The sequence below is a fragment of the Crocuta crocuta genome, unplaced genomic scaffold (genome assembly GCF_008692635.1).
Source record: "Crocuta crocuta isolate KB4526 unplaced genomic scaffold, BGI_CrCroc_1.0 scaffold56, whole genome shotgun sequence".
Lineage (NCBI taxonomy): Eukaryota > Metazoa > Chordata > Mammalia > Carnivora > Hyaenidae > Crocuta > Crocuta crocuta.
Genome location: NW_027531334.1, coordinates 6231726 through 6254820, shown reverse-complemented (window position 1 = coordinate 6254820; position 23095 = coordinate 6231726). Strand labels below are relative to the sequence as shown.

The 23095-nt window shown below is 42.1% G+C and overlaps 1 protein-coding gene across 1 annotated transcript in view; it reads right to left on the bottom strand.

Annotated features, from left to right (window-relative positions):
• MORC1 (MORC family CW-type zinc finger 1) overlaps positions 1–17287 on the bottom strand; it is a 160613-nt gene extending 143326 nt beyond the window's left edge. The window contains exons 1-5 of the mRNA XM_077771811.1: positions 17223–17287; positions 12469–12522; positions 9317–9351; positions 2484–2552; positions 226–316 (exon numbers count right to left, since the gene is read on the bottom strand). Coding sequence (XP_077627937.1) covers positions 226–316; positions 2484–2552; positions 9317–9351; positions 12469–12522; positions 17223–17287 — 314 coding nt within the window. The remainder of the gene's footprint in view (positions 1–225; positions 317–2483; positions 2553–9316; positions 9352–12468; positions 12523–17222) is intronic.
• Between the last annotated feature and the right edge of the window lie 5808 nt (positions 17288–23095).

Here is a 23095-nt window from a genome sequence, read left to right as displayed (position 1 = left end):
GACTTCAGCTCAGGTCATGATCTCATAGTTAGTAAATTCGAGTCCCGCATTGGGATCTCTGCTGTCAGCACAGAGCCTGCTTTGGATCCTCTGTCTCCCTCTCTCCGCCCCTCCCTGCTTGCTGTCTCTGTCTCTCTCTCTCTCTCTCTCTGTCTCTCTCTCTCTCAAATAAATAAATAAGTAAATAAATAAATATTTTTTTTAACAAGGAAAACAATTTCTCACCTTTTAAGACCATTACCATATTGCCCAATAAACTTCAAGGTTGATGACCGCTTCTTAGATGTTCCAAAGTAAATGATATCTGAAGCTTCCTCTGTAATTGAGAAAGACATTTAAGTGGTTAGGAATTACGAATCACTGACCTTGGCCAGAGGTCCAATTGTCAGGATGTCACACATATCTCAGGATATTAGGGCAAATCCTTATCTCTTGGGTCAGCCCAGAGACAAGGATCCTTGTCAGGCTCTATGATCCCCGACCAGGATCTCAAGTACAATATATTGAAGGTCAGACAGACCTAGCCATATGACTTTGGGTACACAGAGCTTAAACCCTGAGTCTTAATTTCCTGGTCTCTAAAAGGGAACTGTTAATACCTATGTTAAAGAGTTGTTGATGAAGACAAATATATTAAATGAGATTATCTATTTATGAAGCCCTGAACACAATGCATGCCACTTGATAAGTGCCAACAGAAGTGTTATAATTATTTGTACCACTACTAATTTTCCATGAATTTCTTTCTTATCTGGCCCCAGGTAAAACTGAGAAGGGCACGATGGCTTCTGGTCTAATACTACCTGAGGAAAAAGGGCTACTTGTTTCAGACTCTCAGAGTTATTCTCCAGATCTCTCCAGGGCATTCTGGAATTCTAGAGAAGAATCCTCTGAACTTCAAGGAGTTTATGTAATCTGCCCGAGGTTAAAAAGCTGATAAATGCTACTATAAGGATAACAGTACAGAGTTGTCAGATGCCATATTCTGTGGTTTCCAAAGCACACTTCACAGATTCCCATGTTGGTGGCCAGAGTTCTGGGCACAGGTACAGAACACTGACGTGACCGCTGCCCACAACAACTTTATGTCATAGTAGGAGAAACATACTAAAAGAAGCATATAAATAAGACTATTTCTGAGAGTTTTAAGTGAAGAAAATAAAACCAAGTTAATGTGATAGAGAATTAATAGAAGTATGGCCCTCAGAATGATCAAGGAAGGCCTCTTTCTAAGGTGATATCCTAGATGAGATTCAAATGAAGGGCCAGCAGGGGTAGCTGGAGGGCTATAAGCAAGGGAGTGAGAGGCATGAGAATTGGTCAAAGAGGTGGACAGAGGTCAAATAATTCAAGAAACTGGAAGCATTACTGGGGAGTATAAATTTTACCCCAAAGTAATGAAAAAGCACTAGGGGTTTTAAGCACGGAAATGATATGATTTTAATCTTTTTTTAATTTATATTAAAAGACAACAAATACCCTTGGGATTGCTATGCGAGGGAGAGCAGAGAGAGAGGGAGACACATAATCTGAAGCAGGCTCCAGGCTTCGAGCTGTCAGCACAGAGCCTGACACGGGGCTCAAACTCACAAACCATGAGATCATGACCTGAGCAGAAGTCAGATGCTTAACCAAATGAGCCATCCTGATGCCCCAAGAAAATAACTTTGTATTATTAACTTCCTATTAGCAGCAATGATGAGCATCCTCTCCTCTGGTGTAGAACTGACCAGAACTCCCTGTTTTTTTAACGTAGTGGTCAAAAAGAAAAGTGTTATAGGACACAGAAAAGTGTTAAACAAGAACCCCCCAGATAAACTATCCCAAAGGACTTAAAGCCTTTAAAGCCTTTATCAGAGGGTATCGATTCCACAGGAAGTTGGTACTGTGTACCTACTATGTGTTGCATTTTGACTGCCTTGAAGATACAAAAAAAAAAAAAAAGTAAAAGATCATGCACTGTATTGTAGTTGTATTCATTATGGTAAGAATAGACTGAAGCTATTAAATCCCTGAACACGCAGATAAAAAACAAACCATGAAAAACAAGGGGAACCTCTACCTCAAGGTTAAGCAGAAAATTAAAAATAGCCTAAAGGCACTGGAAACTGCCTCAGGCCTCTTGCAAGCAATACCTGAAGGGCAGGCTAAAGCAATCTCAGAATCCATCCAGTTCCCTTTCTTTTCCATTCGTTCCTAGGTGTTGTTTTTCTTCTAAGTAATAGGTATTTCTGTTTTTCCTTTTTCTTGCAATATTTATCCACATTCACTTTTTGTCTTGGTTTAGATGATTGCAATGAATTTACTCTGTCAGCTGGAATATTTAAATCTAAAAAGTTCAACAATATGTTAAGTCTGAGGTTGATTTTCCTAATAGCACCATACCTGTTTTTGCATAAACAGCTCAATTTATTTTTATTTATTTTATGGGATCTCAGATGGTTTCTCTAACAGCCAGTTAGGTATCTAGATAATTAACTTACCAGGGCTCATACCACATCCATCATCCAGGAAGCACAACATGAATCCACCCTGCAGTTTTTCATTATCCACTGTAAGAGAAAGCAGTTATTACTAGTAACTATTGGCCTTAATTCGTTCATAAGAAAGTCATGCTCCTTACATAATTGTTTGCCCTCCTCAAACGCAGCCACTGAGTGACAGAGTTATGGCACAGTGATGGCACTCGGAAAGACGTCTTGGCTACAGTTTCACAAGAAACTGCAGAGAAAAATAATCATGCAACAAAAAGGTTTTAAATTGACATAAAACACCTACATATTAATAAATTATGTATACAGCATGGCGTGCCTTGCTCTGGAATCTGGCCCTTTAAACTTCAGGTACTTCCTAGGAGCACCTGGGTGGCTCTGTTGGCTAAGCGTCTGACTGGCTCAGGTCATGATCTCATGGTTCGTGAGTTTAAGCGTTTAAGCTCGGAGTCAGGCTCTGTGCTGACAGCTCAGAGCCTAGAGTCTGCTTCAGATTCTGTGTCTCCCTCGCTCTCTGCCCCTCCCTCACTCACAGTCTGTCTGTCTCTCTCTCAAAAATAAATAAGCATTTAAATAAACAAACAAACTTCAGGTACTTCCTCCCTGCGGGAGGAGGGAATAAAAGTAGATGGTGACTTGACGCCAGGATCCCTCTATCAAATGCATCAACCTTTCTGCCCTTCCACCAAAGCACTAATTCTAAAGTCAATTTACGCCCCTTTTATTAAATTCCTCAGGCTCTCTTCTAAGTAGTTAATTCTCATGAGAACCATTTATGTGGGCTTCTTAGTGGCAGCAAATATTTGCCTCTTGAAAATGCATTTCATTTTTGAAAATAGCTAAATTATTTGGAATCAATTTTAATGATTAAGAGATATCATTAAGATAACAAAATAATCTCTCGCTTAAAAAATGTAAAGGTGTAACTAAAACTAATGAGACTAATTTTAATGCTCAATTTATAACCTGGCTCTGAAAAGAATTAACATTTGGATATATAAGTTCTACCACATCTCTCTCTCTCTCTCTAATAGCTTACACACAAAAAAAACTGCATATGTTTAAAGTGTACAATTGATGTATTTTGGCACACATACATACCCATGAAGCCATCTTCACAATCAAGGTAGCGAATACACCTATCACCTCAAACGTTTCCTCAGGTCACTCTGCAGTCTCTCCCTTCGGCTCCTTCCATGCCCACTACGCCTACTCCAACCTTCCGCAGCCTGATTTGCTAACTCTACACCTATGATTCAGTTTTAGCACATCTGTTAAGTCAACTCTGTGTTCAATGGTGACCCTCCATCTACATTTTAAAAATTAAAAAATGCTCAAGGTAATCTATAAATACCTAAAACACATACCTAAGCTTTCCAGGTTCATAAATTTAAGTCACATACCCACTTCCAATCTCCTCCCCGCCCCCCACCCCTGCTAATTCACCTCCTATAACCCCTCTGGATCTTCCCCCACCATCTCATCTTCCCAGTTCCACTCTCTGCCAGGTCTACTGGAGTGCTGACTTCAACTTTTGTATCAGAATATTCCTCCTCCTCTTTAGGTATTTGGTCTGTTTAACCCTCCCTGACTAAGGATGACATTCTCCACTATTTAACAAGGGGGAACCACTCTTGTTCAATTCTTTGCACAATGCAGCAGTTCACAACTGTGGCTGAACATTTTTATCATATGGAGATACTGTGGATTTACAGGTTTGGGATGGATGAGGCACAGGAATCAAAGTCCTCCTGATTATCCTAGTGGTTATCAGCATTGGGAACCCCAGATCCAAGTCTTAGGAGGCTCTGCATTGATGCAACAATTGATTTTGCAGCTCTTAGGAGCTCTTGAAGTTCTCACGTGAGGAGCTTGCAGAAAGAAGGGCATTTCTCTGATGAAGAGGCAGAAAAGACTCGAAATTCCCAAGAGACATATACAGTGCTTACCTTTTCTATAAAGCCCAATGAGTGGCTGCAGACCATCATAGCCTCAAAATTTAATGTTCCCCCACTGTCCATCCTGAAGCTTGGCTTCATTTATTTCCAATCCTTAAAACTAAGGATTCCAGGTTAATTTCTATTATCTGTCAAATATGCACCTCCAAAACAAACCACAACACCTTCTCCATCAGATTTACTTCTGAGGTTGTCTGTTCAATAAATGGCATCACTCTGCCATTAGGCTTCAGCTGCCCAAGTCAAAACCTCAGCATCTCTGTATGTCTTCTCAATTCCTCCTCCTCTCAACATCTCTCAAGCTCTCAAGTTTGACCACTTTATCCCCACAACACTTCCTTAGCTCAGGAAACCATCCTCTCTCTTCTGGATTATAGCAACAGCTGCCTAATTCCTTGCTCCCACTGAAGCAAAATGTAAACCAGCATGCATTTCCACTTAATTTTATGTGTCAACTTGGTTAAGCTCTGGTACCGGGCTGTTTGGTCAAACATTAGGCTAGATGTTGCCATGAAAACACTTGTGGGTATACTTAACACTTACAATCAGTTGACTCCAAGTAAAGCAAATAACTTCCACAATGTGAGTGAGCCCAATCCAATCAGCTGAAGGCCTTAAGGCAAAGACTGAGGTTTCCCAAAGAAGCAATTGTCTGCGTCAAGACTGCAACATAGAAATTGCACTTGAGTTTCCGGGCTGTTGGCCTACCTGAAGATCTGGAACTTGACACTGCAACACCAGCTCTTACCTGACTTTCCAACCAGCCAGTTGCAGATTTCAGATGTGCTGGCCCCCACAATCCTGTGAGCCAATTCCTTAAAATCTCATCTTCTCACCCTCCCCCTGCAAACTCTCCATCTATAGATGTNTATATATATATATATATATATATATATATATATATATATAAATACACATACATATCTAGAGCGGGGGAGGGAGGCAGACCGTATCTGCCCATCTATCTGTCTGTTTATAGTGTCCATCTATTCAGCTCTCTCCTACTGGCCCTGTTTCTCTGAAGAACCCTGACTAATACACTCTCCAAGTTCATCTCTTGTCACTTGCTCCCCTCACCCATACTGCAACCTTCCACTTCCACACAAATATTCTCTTTAACTAATCTTGAGCATCTCATATTTTTGCAACCGCATCAGTGTTCTATGTTCCCTCCAGACTCAAACCTCTGCTCATACTGCCCTCTTTTCCCTTTCAATCCCCGATTCACCAGGCCTATTTCCCCTTTAGGTCTTTTGTTCACATAAGGTTCCTTCTAGGGCACCTTCCTAATTCTCCCACATCATCAGGTGTCCATAAGGAACATTTTCTTTGTAATTTGTGTTTCCTACCATTCAAAGGATAGACAAATACGTTCTCATGTGTCTCTTTCTCTTTCAGACTAGTGGCTCTATTTGGAACACAACTGCCTCAGAGATATGGTGAAAGTTAAGGGCCCTCTACCCATAAAAATGAGTGTATACACCATATTTTCCACAGACCTCCACATTAGGATGCCAATTCCTTAAAAGCAGGTCCTGTATGCACTCAGCACTTAACCCAGTGCCTGACACTTGGTCAGCACTAAATATATAAATATAAAAACTATATAANATATGTATGTAAATACACCACATAAATACATGTAAGTGTATATGAATATAAAGTATATATATAAATATGCATAAAAATATATATATATTGAATGCAAGGCTGTTTATTAGAACCAATACATATGAACAGATAAAATACCAATGGCTAAAGATGTTAGTTTGAATTTTATAGCCCTCCCTCAAGTTACCTGATGAAAACTTAAGATTGAAAAGTAATTTGGGGCCTCAGTAAATACTTTTTGAAAACTAGCCCAAGGCTTAGATGAATTCTTTATCCCATATCAGTTCTATCTATTGCTGCATGAGCCTTGACGCTGGTTTATTATTTTTTAAGAAAAATTAAGTTTGGTAAGTTGATAACCATATTGTGACTTGTTGCAATAAAAAATTTTATAACATGAATAGGTGCTTTTTCTTATGAACACGTAATGTAAAACCAAAAATCGTAAGTTCAGTTCTTCAAACAAAACATACAACATAAATAAAGAAGTGTCATTTTCAACACAAATGGCAAAGGGGTGTGTGTGTGTGTGTGTGTGTGCGCGTGTGCACACGTGTATATGCCAAATACTGGGGAGGGTAGAAGAAATGAGAACTGCCGTGCCCCACTGGTGCCCTGCCATAAACCCAAAAGAACATAATGTGTGAATCCCATCAGTTGTACTTTGTGATTCTGGATAATTCTTCCCAACCCTTCAACCCTTCATCAATACTATCTGTGCTTTGAGTGAAATGCAGCTTCAGTCTTGTCCTCTTCTCCATTTCTAGGACCACTGCCCTGTTCAAATCCTCGTGAAATCTTGTGCAGGTCCTTTCCATAGCCCTACACCCCTGCTACCCCTTCTTTCACACCTCTATAGACCATCCAGTATGCTAGGGTTGAACTAGCTGTCTTTAACTTTTTTTTCTTTTAATGTTTATTCATTTTTGAGAGAGACAGACAGACAGACAGGGAGCATGAGCGGGTGAAGGGCAGAGAGAGAAGGAGATACAGAATCTAAAGCACACTCTCAGCACGGAGCCTAGCGTGGGGCTCGAACCCACAAACTGTGAGATCATGACCTGAGCCAAAGTCAGACACTTAACTGACTGAGCCACCCAGGCACCTCTGTAGTAACTCTCTTTGAAGAGAAAAGAGCACATTTCTAATCTGCCAAATGCTATTGCTCAAAATTCTTCAATAGTCACTGCCTACAGAAAAAAACCTTAGCATGGTACTGAAGGTGCTCATCTATCTGGTTTTAACAATTAGCTTCAGTCAACCTAGCCTACTCATTATCCCCTGGCTGCTTTTTCTCCAAATGTCTACACAGTCGGCCCCTCACCTCATTCAGATCTTTGATGGTTAGAGAAACTTGCCCTGTTTGCCTCATGAAAAATAGTACATCCTGCCTATCACTCTGTGTGTTCTCTTATCCCACCCTTTTTTTTTTTTTTTTTTGCTTTTAGCACTTTTCATTGTGTGGTATATTATTTGTTCATTTCTCGTCTACCTCTCCGCCTTCAGAAGGCATGTTCCTGAGAACACATATATAATCAAACATTTTGCTCAATGCTCTATCCCTAGCACCTGAGAATACTGTGTGGTTCACTCATAACACTCGATAAACTATTACTGAATAGATGAATGAATTTCTAAACTGATCTATCTCCACTCTTTTTCTCACAATAATTCCTCAGACAAGAATATTCTTTTCTTTTTACACTACTTGACAAAAACTACATGCATATTTTAGACCCTAGCTCTTAAATATGAGGTATTCTTTCTCTGCATTCCCACCCTGCTTTGAGTCTTTCCTGGGCAACAAACACTTACTTACTCTATTATACACAATAGAATTTTTCTCTACTACTGGTGTTTCCTTCTATGTGGAATGGAGTGCCATTAATATTAGTAAAGGGGCCCTTCTCTGTTCCTCCACTCACTTCTTCCCTGGGGCAGTGAGCTTACTGTCTGACTGGTGATCTAGGGAAGAACCACCTCAGGAGGCTCAGCTCTCTCCTGTTCCCTCTTGGGAGTGAGCTGCTGGCAGAGTGCATGAGTTCTGTTCCGCTTGCCCAGGCAGACCAGTTTTGAGGGGAAGCCTGACTCCACAGGTTGGTCAAGTGTCTGTTTCTGGGGTTTGATCAGCCAATCTGCTGGATTTCTCATACTAAGCTCCATATACCAACCTAACATTTATCAATAATATATACTGACTTTCTTGTTTTCTTTCTCAAACTTTTCAGAACCTAGAGAGTAAAAGGGAAGAAGAAAGTCACTATGTTTTCTCAGATCTTTCGAGATGTCCGTGTCTCTCTCCTTCATGAACCAGGAGCACCCATCTAGCACAGGATCTTAAACACTTAGAAAATTGAATTGAACTGACTTGGTTTTTTGTTTGTTTGTTTTGTTTTGTTTGTTTGAGGGAGAGAGAGAGAGAGTACAAGTGAGCAAGGGGCAGAGAGTTAGAGAAGTGGGACTCACCAGAAGCATGGCTTGTGTTTTACCCGAAGCAGGGCTTGTACTCACCCAAGGTGGGGCTTGAACTCACCAACTATGAGATCATGACCTGAGCCAAGGTCAGATGCTTAACAACAGCCACCCAGGCACGCGGAGTTGCTTTTTAAGTATGGATACAGATTTACATCACAGATCATATCCTTGTGCCTGTGACCAAGAGCCCACATTTACAGGAGAGCTGGCAGAATGGGGGTCAGAGACCAGTTTTAACACTGCAGACATTTATCTCGGTAGTATCAACTACAGAACTGGATCTCATTTGCATCGTGTCCTAATAAAATGAACTAGGAAGGACAATTAATATTTGGTGACTAAAAATGAAGTCAGCGAAGAAAACATACCTAGTTTGGATTTCACAGCCCTCAAACATTCATACTTCACATTCACTTACACATTTTAAAACTGTGATAAGAATGAGATACTCTTAATTATGAATAACTATTAAGTTAATGTGCTTTTAAAAATAAGACTGTTTTCTTGTGATAGACAAACTGACGGCTCCAAATCACTCTGATGCTTTCACAAAACTCTGGAAGATCTAATTGTGTAAATGGGTCCCCTAACAAGTGAACAGCTCTACTCATGGAGTGTACTTCTCTCAAGCTGGCTCCCCGTAGGGTCACTGCACTCAGAAAGCACTTAAGTTACATTAAAAATCTATACAGTGTGCTTTGATTTCATGAAATAAAAGCAAAATAACTATAGGCTTTTCCATCAGCATTAAAAAAAATGGAAGAAAACAAATATGCTCACCTGAAAATACATCAAGTCTTGCAGCCCCTGCATCTCTGGAAACAATATAAAAATATCATTGCCTCAATATGAAATTATGTTTTAAAAAAAATTACACTAATCTGAATTGCTCATATGAGGTGTAACCTATTGCCAGATAGCAAACAATAGAGAAATCCAGTTAAATTGCTTCAAAACAATTACTAAAATGTTTCGCTCTACATTTATATACCAAGACCTATGATCACTCATAATTTGAGAATGTTACAAAACCAGAAACTCAGAAATTTTAAAAGAAGAGATGGAATTTACTGGTATAACTACACAAAAAGCTCACCAAAAATGGATATTAATATTTTTTTAAATAGTTGGAAAATAATCCATAAATTGCAGAAATATTTTCATGATGTATTTTAGTGCCCAAAAATGAAAATAAAAAGCAAATTATTAAGTAATACATACTTTATAATCATATGTTTTTGTTTTTTTACATAGTCTTCATGCTCAGCACGGAGCCCAATGTAGGGCTTGAACTCAGACAGAGATCAAGACCTAAACTGATGATCACATATGTTTTTAAAGAACATATATATGGGGCGCCTGGGTGGCTTAGTTGGTTGAGCGTCCGACTTTCGCTTAGGTCATGATCTCGCGGTTCGTAGGTTCGAGCCCCGCGTCGGGCTCTGTGCTGACTGCCAGCTCAGAGCCTGGAGCTTGTCTCAGTCTGTGACTCCCTCTCTCTCTGACCCTCCCCTGCTCACGCTGTCTCCCTCTCTCTCTCTCTCTCCTAGAAACAAATAAAACATTTTTTAAAAAAAAAAAGAACATATATGATATACACGTCCATATCTGTAAGGAAAAAATCAAAACTGGTTTTCCTTAGATCAGAGGTTGGCAAATTATGGTCCAACAGCCAAATGTGGCCCACCAACTGTTTTATAAAGTTTTATTGGAAGACTATCATGCCCATTCATTACATACTGCCTACAGCTGCCTTCACATCACAATGGCAGAGTTGAGTAGTTTCAACAGGAACACATGGCCTGCAAAAGAAAATATTTACTATCTGAAGAAGTATGCTGACGCCACCCCCCCAAACATGTGACAAAATTACTAATGACTTCCTTTTTTTTCTTGTTTTCCCAGTTTTCTACAACTCACAGACACTATTTGTGTATTTCTTTAATTATTTTTTTAGGTAGAAATTGTAAAAGAAAAAGAGCAAGAGCCAAAAGATCTTGGTTTTAATGTGAGGGGCATGAGAGAAAGGAGGAAGACAATGAGGGAAGGGGCCTTAGCTGATGCAAAAGTGGATGTGTTGAGGGAAGGGAAGCTCAGAATAATTACAGCCACTGGGTTTCTAATCAGAAAATGTGAGTCTCTCCCAAAACTTCCATAAGTCCCAACCCAAAACTACACCAAATAAATCTCAATAGGTATGCTGACTCATTCAAAGCCTTCAAAGTTGGGTCCGTAGCTCCTTCCTCTAGCCAATTGCTGCTGTTAAGCTCCTCCCTTATAGAAATTCTGGAAGTATCACTGCCATTTCTTGAGCACTTTCTGTGTGTCAAATAAGCACTGAATGTAGTACTGTTAAGCCTTCTCACCTAATCCTTACCATGGCCCCATTGCACAAAAGTATTATTATCTCTATTCTATAACTATACATTATACAAAATACCATAGACACAATAGGTGCTCCATAAATGCCACTGCACCGAAATGGAAGTTTTCAAAGAAATACTTTTCTTTTTTTTTTTTTTTTTACTTGAAAGAGTGGGGAGGGGCAGAGGGAGACAGAGTCTCAAGTAGGCTCCACACTCATGGCAGAAAGTAGGGCTCTGCCCTATGTGGGGCTAGATCCCACAACCCTGGGATCATGACCCGAACCAAAATCAAGAGCCAGATGCTCACCAACTGAGCCACCCAGGTGCCCCAGGAAACAGTTTCTTCACAGGGATATGCCATGGGATAAGGCATAGAAAAATCATTCACCTCTACAGCATATTTAGACATTTTATAATAAGCTTTGTACTTTAGCCCAAGTACTTTCTCTCTGATCAGCTGTTGTATCAGGAAGAGATCTTGTCTAACTTAATTTAAATAAAATTTAAAAATTAAACAAACAAAAAAGAATTATTCGTGCCAATGCTACGCATATGTCTCAACACAGGTGTACATGTGTATCTACATTCATACATATTTGATCCATTTTTTACTGCTGGGGGAAAAAAAGCGGCCCCAAACCATCTCTTCCTATACTACCACATTTTTTCTTGCTGTCTACAACATTGTTTACTATCCTCTAGTTTTTTTTTTAATATTTTTATTTATTTCTAGGAGAGAGAGAGAGACAGCGTGAGCAGGGGAGGGTCAGAGAGAGAGGGAGTCACAGACTGAAACAGGCTCCAGGCTCTGAGCTGGCAGTCAGCACAGAGCCCGACACGAGGCCTGAACCCACAAACCGCGAGATCGTGACCTAAGCGAAAGTCGGACGCTTAACCGACTAAGCCACCCAGGCGCCCCAGTATCCTCTAGTTTTAATTTTGACAACCACAGGAACCACCAAACTCTTCAATGTAGAATAGTTTCTTAGAATAACGCAGGGACTTTATAAAGACCCTCTTCATGAGAACAACTAAAGGTCCTGACTAAGCCCATTAAGCAGCTTCATTCGCTATCAATTACTAGCCTCTGAGCAGCCCTGGCAAACCCAAGTGTCTGCCGCAGACAGAGGAACCGAGGACTTCAGGCTCGCCGTGGGACCGCTGAGAAGAGCAAGGCTGAAGCCACAGGCTGCTCTCAAGAGAGCACATGCTATGCACCTTAGACCCCTGAGCAACCTCAAGGCTGCTACTTTTAAAAAAAAGAATAAAGGTTTCGGGGGGTGGGTAGGGAGGGGATCCAGATTTTTTATGTGGTGCCTCTTGTTTCTTAAACTTTACGATCCCTTCTTTTCTTCCTTTTCTTTAGAGCTACTGTGCGAGCTCTCACTATGAGGCACAGAAACACAGGACAGGCTAGACTTGCTAGCCGCCCGCCAGTTTATAGACGCTGCTCTGAGAACTGCCTTATTGATCGATCACATTTCTCTCACTCTCGTGGGCCTGAAGTCAATTTTTCCTTGCCAATCACCTCCTACTACATAGGAGCAGCTCACAGAGGAGCCTTACCTTGCATTGTCCAGCAATTCAGCCAGCGCTCCAAAAAGGAAACTGTGCGTGGTGCTGAAGAAGAAAGAGGGAAAGCCAAAGGTAAACCAACTCTGTAATCAGTGTTAAAAGCTTCAGGATACTTGCAGACAGATGCTCTCCAGTTCAGGACAGATAATCTATTAAGGACTTATTCCAGAAACAACTTTCTTAGCATGGTCAAGATTCTGAAGTAGATGTGGTCCATTACAAAGCCAAGGCGAAGAACACGATTGCCAAATTAGCCCATCTGTTCCTAATAAAACACAGACTTCAAGCAGATTTCTGTACTTATGGCAAATTTGGATGTTTTAAAATTGCTTTACAAGCAATTATTCAAGTGTGGGTTTTTTTTTGAGAACTTGTCATTAAAATTGTATTATTTAAGGTCAAATTATTTCTGAAAAATCTTGATCAAAATCCTGGCACACTTAAAGGCCTTAAGAGCCTATCAGCATGTACAGAGACTGGCAAGGGACCCTGATTGCCCCATTAAGCTATATATACATATATATCCATATAGTCTTTGTATATTTTTTCTATAGGACCTATTCTCCTCTGAATTCTGTGGTCACTCTCTGCTATATCCCCTCCTGCCAAGTCCTGGGTAATAGAACACACTAGACAGGTGTCTGTATTTATGCTCTGAAGGCTGAATATTCATCTGTGGGTGAAATCAGGCTGCCTACAGGATCCCACACTTGTTTTTCATTTCCTGATGTGGATATTTCAATCAGCAACTTTATCACAGCATTAAGGGAAGATCCAGTCTGCAATTTTCTTTTTATATTTAGTAAACAGGTAGCAGAAGTAAGAGAGACCCACTTATCAAAAACATCTGCTCATTTGTACAGGAAGAAAGATCATCTGCAATGTCTCAGCGATCCCAAATACCTCAGGCCACAAGACATTAGCTCAAAATTTATTTTAAAATATATCTATGGGGGGCCTGGGTGGCTCAGTCAGTTAAGCAACCAACTTTTTTTTTTTTTAATTTATTTCTGAGAGAGAGAGAGCAGCGGATGGTCAGAGAGAGAGGGAGATACAGAACCCGAAGCAGGCTTCAAGCTCTGAGCTGTCAGCACAGAGCTGGACACGGGGCTTGAACCCACAAACCGTGAGATCATGACCTGAGGGGAAGTCAGATGCTTAACCGCCTGAGCCACCCAGGTGCCCCAAGCAACCAACTCTTGACTTCGGCTCAGGTCATGTTCCCAGGTTCATGATTTCAAGCCCCGAGTTGGGCTCTGTACGGACAGTGCGAGGCCTGCTTAGGATTCTCTCTCTCCTCTCATTTCTCTCCCTCTCAAAATAAATAAATAAACACACACACACACACACACACACACACACACACACACCCCTTTTTTGGAAATTATAAACTTCAAATACATGCTGATGTGGGGTCTCTTGACTTGAGTCAGCTTTCAAATTTATAATTAAAATAAATAACTACTAAATACTATTGCTGCAAAAAGATGTCCTTCACTCAAAAGAAATCCAGTGTACAAAAATCTAAAACAGCAAATGAGAAGTATAGACTATATGCTTTCCAAAATCATCATTTGAAACCACAAACCTTTCTAGTGAATTTAAAACACAAGGCTCAAGGGGTGCCTCGGTGGCTCAGTCGGTTAAGCATCTGACTTCGGCTGAAGCCATGATCCCATGGTTCGTGGGTTCAAGCCCCACATCAGGCTCTGTGCTGACAGCTCAGAGCCTGGAGCCTGTTTCAGATTCTGTGTCTCCCTCTCTCTCTCTCTGACCCTCCCCTCCTCACGTGCCTCTCTCAGAAATAAATAAAACATTAAAAAAATAAATTAAAAAAATAAAACACAGTGTTCAATATACAAAAATGCACCATATAAACAATACTTCAGGAAAGTAACTGCAGTCATTCTGACAAAGAAATGCCATAGAAGTTTCTGGACTTTTTCACTCAAGAGATTTTTACGGACTGCTTGCCATGTGCCAATGTGGACAGACATGGTCTTCACCCTCTTGGGGCTCAAACCAGTAGGGGGATATAGAAAATACACAAGTACACAGACACACAAAGCTGAGAGGGCAGATCTTGGTTCGATGCTATGAAGGAAGAGTCATGGGGAAGAGTAACGGTAAAGAGAGACGTGGTGGTCAAGGAGAGCCTCTCTTCATAGAAGACATTGAAACCAAGCCCTGAAGGATGAGGTAGGGCGCCTGGGTGGCTTAGTCGGTTAAGCGTCCGACTTTCACTTAGGTCATGATCTCGCGGTTCGTGGGTTCGAGCCCCACGTCGGGCTCTGTGCTGACTGCCAGCTCAGAGCCTGGAGCCTGTTTCAGAGTCTGTCACTCCCTCTCTCTCTGACCCTCCCCTGCTCACGCTGTCTCTCTCTCTCTCTCTCTCTCCTAGAAATAAATAAAAATATTAAAAAAAAAAAAAAAGGATGAGGAGAACCCAGTCCCTCACAGAGACAGAGTGGAAATACACCAGCAAGAAAAGCAGCTGCAAAAAGACACTGGGCAGAAAGGAGCCAAGGAGGCCAGTATGCTCTGGCTACGGTAAAAAGGGAGAGCACGCGGAGACGCAGGATGCCTGGGTCATTCAGTGCTTCCTACTCCATGGGCAGGAGCTTGCACTTTAGCCTACAAGTAACTGGAAACCACTGTCATATTTTAAGAAGAATGACATGACATATCCGGTTTACTTTTTAAAAACATCGCTCTTGAGAGTGGTGGTGCCTGGGTGGCTCGTTGGTTAAGCATCCGACTCCGGGTTTCAGCTCAGGTCGTGATCTTGCAGTTCGTGTGTTCGAGTCTCGTGTTGGGCTCCCCACTGAGCATGGAGCCTGCATGGGATTCTCTCTCTCCCTCTCTCTCTCTCTAAAGTAAATAAATAGAATTTTTAAAAAATCTCACTCTGGGAGCTCTGAGGTAAATGGGCCAGCAGGGAGCAAGAATGGGGAGCAGAGAACCCAGTTTAGAAGTTGTATAGAGTGACTCAGGGCAGACGGCAGCTGTTCTGAACTAAGGCAATGGCAGTCCAGAGGAAGGGAGAAATCTAAGACATAATCAGAGATAGTGTGAAGAGGATTTGACATTGAATGGGACGTGGGAGAGAAGAGAGAATTTTTTTTTTAAATCACTCCTGTTTTTACTGAGGGAATTCTCAAATAAAAATCTACCTGGTGAAGCTCAGGAGATGCCAATTTGTATCTAATTTTGTTATTGTTGCTTCCTGCTGCTGTTACTTTTGTTATTAAGTTACCTGACCACCAGCTGATAATGGGATGGGGGGGAACCAGGCTGGGGAACAGCAGCTGGGGTAACTATGCAAAACTGAAGAAATATATTTTATTTCTAGGAGAGAGAGAGACAGCGTGAGCAGGGGAGGGTCAGAGAGAGAGGGAGTCACAGACTCTGAAACAGGCTCCAGGCTCTGAGCTGGCAGTCAGCACAGAGCCGACGCGGGGCTCGAACCCACAAACCCCAAGATCATGACCTAAGCGAAAGTCGGACGCTTAACCGACTAAGCCACCCAGGCGCCCCGAGGAAATTTCCCCAGAGAAAATTCACAGTCCTTCCAGCCTTCCACCCGCAATTTTTCTTAAACTAAAAATTGCTATTTTGTCATTTGTCTTCTGCCTCAGTTAACTTTCAACCAGTTGTTTCATCCTTTTCAGCTTCCAACTCTTCTCTCGAGAGATTAAAAACAAATAAACAAAACCTAAAGACCTGCGGAAAATTTGCCTGTTTGACTTTGTTTTAAAACTTACATGTTTGTCCCAAGCGGCGAGGCTGGCCTTGCCTGGCTTTCCTTACGCTTCCATTCTGTGGTTTCAGACCTGGTACATCCTTATATCAGTTGGTACTTTTAGTAAATCCAAATTACTGTAAGAGTCCCCAAAAGTGACCTACCACTATGAATTACACGGCAGTCACCGCTGCACTGTGCTGGGTTAGAAATGACAGATGGAACCGAAAACCTCTGTCATCTGTCTCTGCAATTTGAGTAAGTGAAATAACACCTGATGAGAACCCGAAAGGCATCCGGGCCTGACGGAGAAGCAGAATGCTCTAGCAATAACCAGAAAGTGAGGATTCCATCCTGGGAGAGGTTACATTGTTGTAAGGACTGGTGCCACTAGAGGCTGGAATCAATAAATACAAATTACTCTCTGGAGGGCAACTTTAATCTTTAAAATGCCAGTGTGCTGGGCAGAGAATTCACAAGGGATAGGTCAGGTTGGCCGACCCGTGATTCTGCCAACCCACGATTAAATACTTGGTTAAACGTGGGGCCTTCTTACCACTTGGTGTCAATTTTAGAACAACAAAAAGATTTATAATCTAAGGGCTCCTGGGTGGCTCAGTGGGTTAAGTCGCGGACTCGTGATTTCTGCCCAGGTGATGATCTCACAGCTGGGGAGACAGAGCCCCAAGTCTCTGCGCTGATGGCACGGAGCTTGCTTGGTATTCATTCTCTCCTCGCCCCTCCCCGGTGCATGCACGCACTAGCTCTCTCTCTCAAAATAAATAAACTTAGAAGAAAATTTATAGTCTAGCCCAGAATACATACCTTTACTACCTTTTCACTGTTTTTTTTAAATATAAAAATGTTTAAATAAATAATATCTCCGTACATCAAAGATAACCAACTTCACTTTTTTCAAGTTGGGAATTTCGCTGGAAGACGGACCAAATTTTTCCTCCCTACATGGGGACCCGCCCCCGTTCGGGCTTCCCTGCGCACTCACGAGTTGGCGTGGATGAAATCCAGATGCAGCTGGGCCCGCTGTAGAGTAGCATACTTGTCACCCATGTCCTCGAACGCGTCCCGCGCGGCCCTTGGACACAGGGACCCCCGACCTTCAGCTGTTGGCCCACGCGCTCCTCCACGCCCACGCCCACGTCCACGCCCACGCCCACGCACAAGCACAGGTTCTGCAAACACGCGCTCCCCCTACTGGTCGGAGTGCAAAGCAAGAAAAGTCTTTGTTCTGGCCTTGGATCCACAGTTTAAGCCTGAGGCAACTTTGCTCCGCTCCTCTTTCCACACTGAGGTTTACTTAACCTTCCTGCACAGTTGATCCTATCATTCCCCAGATGGAAAATGGAGCCCAAGGCTGGGATCAGAATTTGATCAAAAATGATTGCACGCGCGCGCACGCACACACACACACAAAGAACACGAAGAATCTGGGTCAGGAGGTTGAGTGCATAGGGAAGGAAAGTAGGGAGTTTTCCTTCACTTGCATTGCACCAGAGGTGAAGGCATTCCGTGTTCTAACCCCAGCACTTACGTCCTATGTTTCTTGGGTTAATAATGTTTTCTCCGATTGAAGAGAAGAAAGAAGAAATCAGCCAGAAAGAAAAAGGAAGGAGGAGCTAAAGGCAGTCAGAACAGACTTTGGACTTTATCATAATGTGAGGCTTGTGTTCCAGGGGAAACTTTTTCACCTGTCAGCCGAGAGTCGGCTATTTGATGTGCTGGCCCAGCTCAAGGAATACACATTCTGTCCTGTTCCAAAAGATAGAACTGGGCAGGTACAGGTTCAGGGGAAAGGGGGGTTGAGGATAAATGTAAGGAAGGACCATGAACACCAGCTGTACAAAGCTGTGCACAGCTACTCGCAAAGCACTAAGTGCAAAGTCAGCAAAACCCAAGGTGAAACAGGAGGTGTCCAAGAGGCTGTATGGAAAGGTCCTGGTGGTGATGAGAAATTAGTTGACCTAGTTACCTCTAAAAAGTAGTCAAACTCATTCAACCTAGGGCTATAGGACTTGCAAACTAAGGTAGTTCAATAACACTCAGCAAAAATTTTACATGATAGCTTTAAAATCAGAGGGGCACCTACATGGCTCAGTCAGTTAAGTGGCCGACTTGGGCTCAGGTCATGATCTCGTGGCTCGTGAGTTTGAGCCCTGCATCAGGCTCTGTGCTGACAGCTCAGAGTCTAGAGTTTTCTTCAAATTCTGTGTCTCCCTCTCTCTCTGCCCCTCCCCTGGTCACGTTGTGTCTCTCTGTCTCTCAAAACTAAATAAATGTTAAAAAATTAAATTAAATTAAATTATTAAATTAAATCAGAAATGAGGACACCCAGGCTCAGTTGGTTAAGCGTCCAACTTTGGCTCAAGTCACGATCTCACAGTTGGTGAGTTCAAGCCCCACATTGGGCTCTATGCTGACAGCTTGGAACCTGGAGCCTGCTTCAGATTCTATGTTTCCCTCTTTCTCTGCCCCTCCTCTGTTCATGCTCGCTCGCTCTCTCTCTCTCTCTCTCTGAAAAATAAACACTTTTTAAAAATGAAGACACCCAAGGGCACCTGGGTGGCTCAGTCAGTTAAGCGTCCAACTTTGGCTCAGGTCATTATCTCATGGTTCATGGGTTCAAAGCCTGTGTCGGGGTCTGTGCTGATAGCTTGGAGCCTGGAGCCTGTTTTGGATTGTGTTCTCCCTCTTTCTCTGCCCCTGCCCTGCTCACACTCTATCTCTCAAAAATAAAAATAAAAACATTTAAAAAAAATTTTTTTAAGTAAAAGAAACAAAGAAATGAAGGGTGCCTGGGTGGCTCAGTCAGTTGAGTGTCCGACTCTGGGTTTCAGCTCAGGTCATGATCTCACAGCTCATGAGTGAGAGCCCCACAACAGGCTCTGCACTGACAGTATGGACGCAGCTTGGGATTCTCTCTCTCTTTTCCTCACTCTCTGCCCCTCCCCCACTCATGCTGTCTCTGTTCTTATCAAAATAAATTTAAAAATTTCTAAATCAAAAATGAGTGTCTATTGAATAAAGAACTTGAACTAGATGTATTTGTGATTTCTGGGCATCATGTAAGCAATGAGGCTCTCAGAAAAGAAAAAAATTGTCAGTTTTGGGATAGTCATTTTACTTCTAAAAAAAAGTCGTTTATCAGCTGCTGCATTTATAGGAATCAGGAGAGGAAGAGAGATCTGAATGACAACCCAAAAGAACATGATGCTCTACTTTAATTTGAAAACTGGAAGTAAACATAAACATTTCAAGCAATTTTCCTGATTGCATTTTTGTTTTAACAGTGGCTGGTGTGGTGGTGTTTTGATAGCAGAATTCTCTTTACTAAGCAACTTGAGCTATCTTTCCAATTTTTCCTTCCATAGGACTTCAGAAATATGATATTTATTTTCATTTTATGGGCAAGAAAAACTTGACAAGCCTCTTCTGGATTTATTTTACTACCTCAATTTCCGGCTGCTATCTCTAAGCAATTTAGTATTGGGAGGGCACCAGGGCCACTCGCCTGTAATTAGTGAAGGCTGTAATATCTAATTTCTACAGAGGGAAGAGGGTGATCATCATAGAAGCAGGGCTTCTAATAATCTGAGTGGAGCCCTCTTACGGTAAGTGGCCGACCTCAAAGCACCAGACGGTTCTGGGTGGCCTGGATAACAGGCCCTCAGGGGGATCCATTAGCTATGCTAAAACGGAGGCCTGAGAGTGCCCCAAAAGTTTTCCCCTTCACCATGTCAACCCCACTTAGCCACACTCCAGTCATAAAGGTAAATCTTGTTCCTCTTCAAAGTGAACTTTCAGGATTCTTTGTCTTAGCCACCTCCCTCCATCCTGCCTCAAGATTCATTTTACCATTACTGTAGTTTATGATACAAAAACACTGGAGAAGGAACAGGGAGGGGAAATTTAAAAATGAGAACATCATCTACTCATTTTATGATTGATCCTGATTTTAAGAAAGTCAAAATACATTAAAAAAAAAAAATAGGGCATCTGGATGGCTCAGTTGGTTAAGTGTCTGACTCTTGGTTTTGGCTCAGGTCATGATCTCACGGTTCGTGAGTTCAAGCCCTGCATTGGGCTCTGCACGGACAGTGTGGAGCCAGCCTGGGATTCTCCCTCCCTCTCTCTGTCCCTCCCCTGCTTGCTTGCTCTCTCTCTCTCTCTCAAAAAATAAGCTTTAAAAAGGAATTCATTTAAGAAGAGTCAATTTGGGATAAGAGACTCTTCCTAACTAGATATTTTAGCTTTGCGACATTCACGCACTAGTCACAAAAATGGCTCAAATCTTTTCAACTACACTGTCCCCCTTTCATTTAAATAACATCGTACAAATCAACATTTTATTACTCTTCACAAATGTGCCTATTTGTAAACATTTTAAAAAGATGCTTGTACCTACCAACCATGCAATGAACAATGATACTCAATCTCCTAAGAATTATAATTAAGAAGTGACATTGGCATATTATAATAAATATAGAAGGCAAATACTATTGAGGTAATAATGTTGAAAGATGCCAGTGACCCTCCATGGATAATAGTGAAATATCTTTGAAAGGAACTCACACCCTGCCTGTGCATTTTTCTGCTTTTGTGCAATTCTGAACCTGGCTGGTATATTTTCATCTCTTCCGGTCTACTCCATGTTAGACGATGGTAGGGTCTTCATTACATCAATTTTCAGTTATCCAAATAACTGACAGTCTTTATACTCCAGGTGTGCAGCACTGTGGTGAGCATCTCTGGAGACTGTGGAAGATATTAGGCCTACAACTTGCCCCCAAAATAATGATGGTTACATATGAGTTAGAAAATATAGTAGTCACCTTGGGTTGGCTAACCCATTAGCCATTTTCCCAACTTTCCTCTTTCCACTTTTTGTTTTAAAATTTTTTAACGTTTATTCATTTTTGAGAGACAGAGAGAGACAGAGCATGAGTGAGAGGGGCAGAGTGAGAGGGAGATATGGAATCCGAAGCAGGCTCCAGGCTCTGAGCTGTCAGCACAGAACCTGACTCCAGGCTCAAACTCACAAACCATGCTATCACGACTTAAGCTGAAGTCAGACGTTTAATGGACTGAACCACCCAGGCCCCACCTCTTTCCACTTTTAAAGCTGAAAACTTGCTTTCCCAGATTCTCCCGTAGCAAGGGGTGGCCATTTGCCCAAGTCCTCATAACTAAGACAGAATCAGAAGTCTGCTTAGTGGTTCTAGGAAGACTTTTGCTCTCCTGATAAAAGACGGAGGCAGGGCTGGCTCCATCCCCTTTCATGTCTCTGTCTTAAATATAAGCACAATGCCTGGATTTGGGAGTGTCATTTACATCATTGAGGGAAAAGTCAAGGGACTACATAAAGCTGTCCCAAAGCCACCAGTCACCCATCTTGAGATTTTTGTGGTGAAACAAAACTTAACATTCATCTTTATTAATTTAAGTAATTGTAATTGGTTTTTCGTAACCAATAGAGACCAAAAAAATGCCAGAAAGCCCCAGAAACATACTTTCTTTCCATCATTGAGCATCAGCAGGGAATTCTTTATTATGCACTTTATAAGTGCTTTATGATTTATAGGTCTTTTCCTGCTGGGGATAATAAGTGTGAGTTGATAGGAAGGAAGACACTGTATATAGACAGAGCCATCATCACTTCTCGGCCTTTTGGCTAAGATCAAGCGTAGACAGAGCCATCGGAACACAGAGGTGGGAAAGGGGCAAGACATATGTAGATGTACAGGATATAATAACTAGAATCATCAGGCTACCGTGCAGGAAGGGACAAGGTTGGCCAGATAAGGAAGGAGAGCACTGAAGAAGAGTGTCAGGTGAGGTTTATGTTTGGTGTGATATACCATTTGGAGCCATTATTAGCTCATCCAGTGAATCAGATATCTGTTTGGTGAGAGCCAGCTCTATGGCAGGTTCCAAGAATATAAAAGTAGTTTGCCTTCAATGAGTTACAGTTTAATACAGGCAGACAGTATCAGGTTTCAATGCAGGAAACAGAAACCATTCCAGGTATGTCAGACCCAGAGGAATATAACCTGGGGAAATGAGTATCCATAAAACCTCTGGACAGAAGGGCCAAAATCAGGGACCCGCCACTGACAATTGAACTCAGGCTCCCACCAGGAAGCTGTGGGTGAGGGCCATTAGTCTGGTGACTGCATTGCTACTACAGCTGTCCCCGGTCACCCACAAGGATAGGTTCCACGTACAGGAATGCTGAGTTGGCCACTGCCTATGTACAGTCACACCCTGTGGCCCACACAGCAGCAGCAAAACAAAGGAAAGCAATGTTTTCCACATCCAGAGCCTTGGCTGTTATGGAGTCTCAGCGTGGTTTTTAGTTTTCCAACGTTTCTAACTACAGAGACAGGAGACAAGCTACATGGGGATGACAAGAAACAATATACAGTTTCTACTACATTAATGGACTTTAAAACACCAATCAGTACATTAAAGTGCTATAGTGCTCTGAGAGAAGTCAGCCTCCAAAGAGAGAGGTGGGTTAGGAAAACTCCCAAAGAAGCGATGGCACTTGAAAGATGAGGTTACGTTTGCCAGGTGGACTGAATCAGGACTGACGTTCTAGGTGGAGTGCTGAAGTGAAAAAAAAGAAAAGCATGAACCTGCAGGGACATTCAGTAAGTAGCTCATCATGTATGGAGTGCGGCAAGCAGAGTGGGGCAGAGGGGTAAGGGTGCACGTTTAGGAGGGCAGATCCTGGTGTGCCCTGAACGCTGTGCTGAAGAATTTGGAATGTATCCCATAGGGAGTGGAGCACCAGGGCTAGGTCTTAAGCGGTGGAATGCCGTGAATAAATTCATGTTTCATAGGGATCACTCCGAGTGC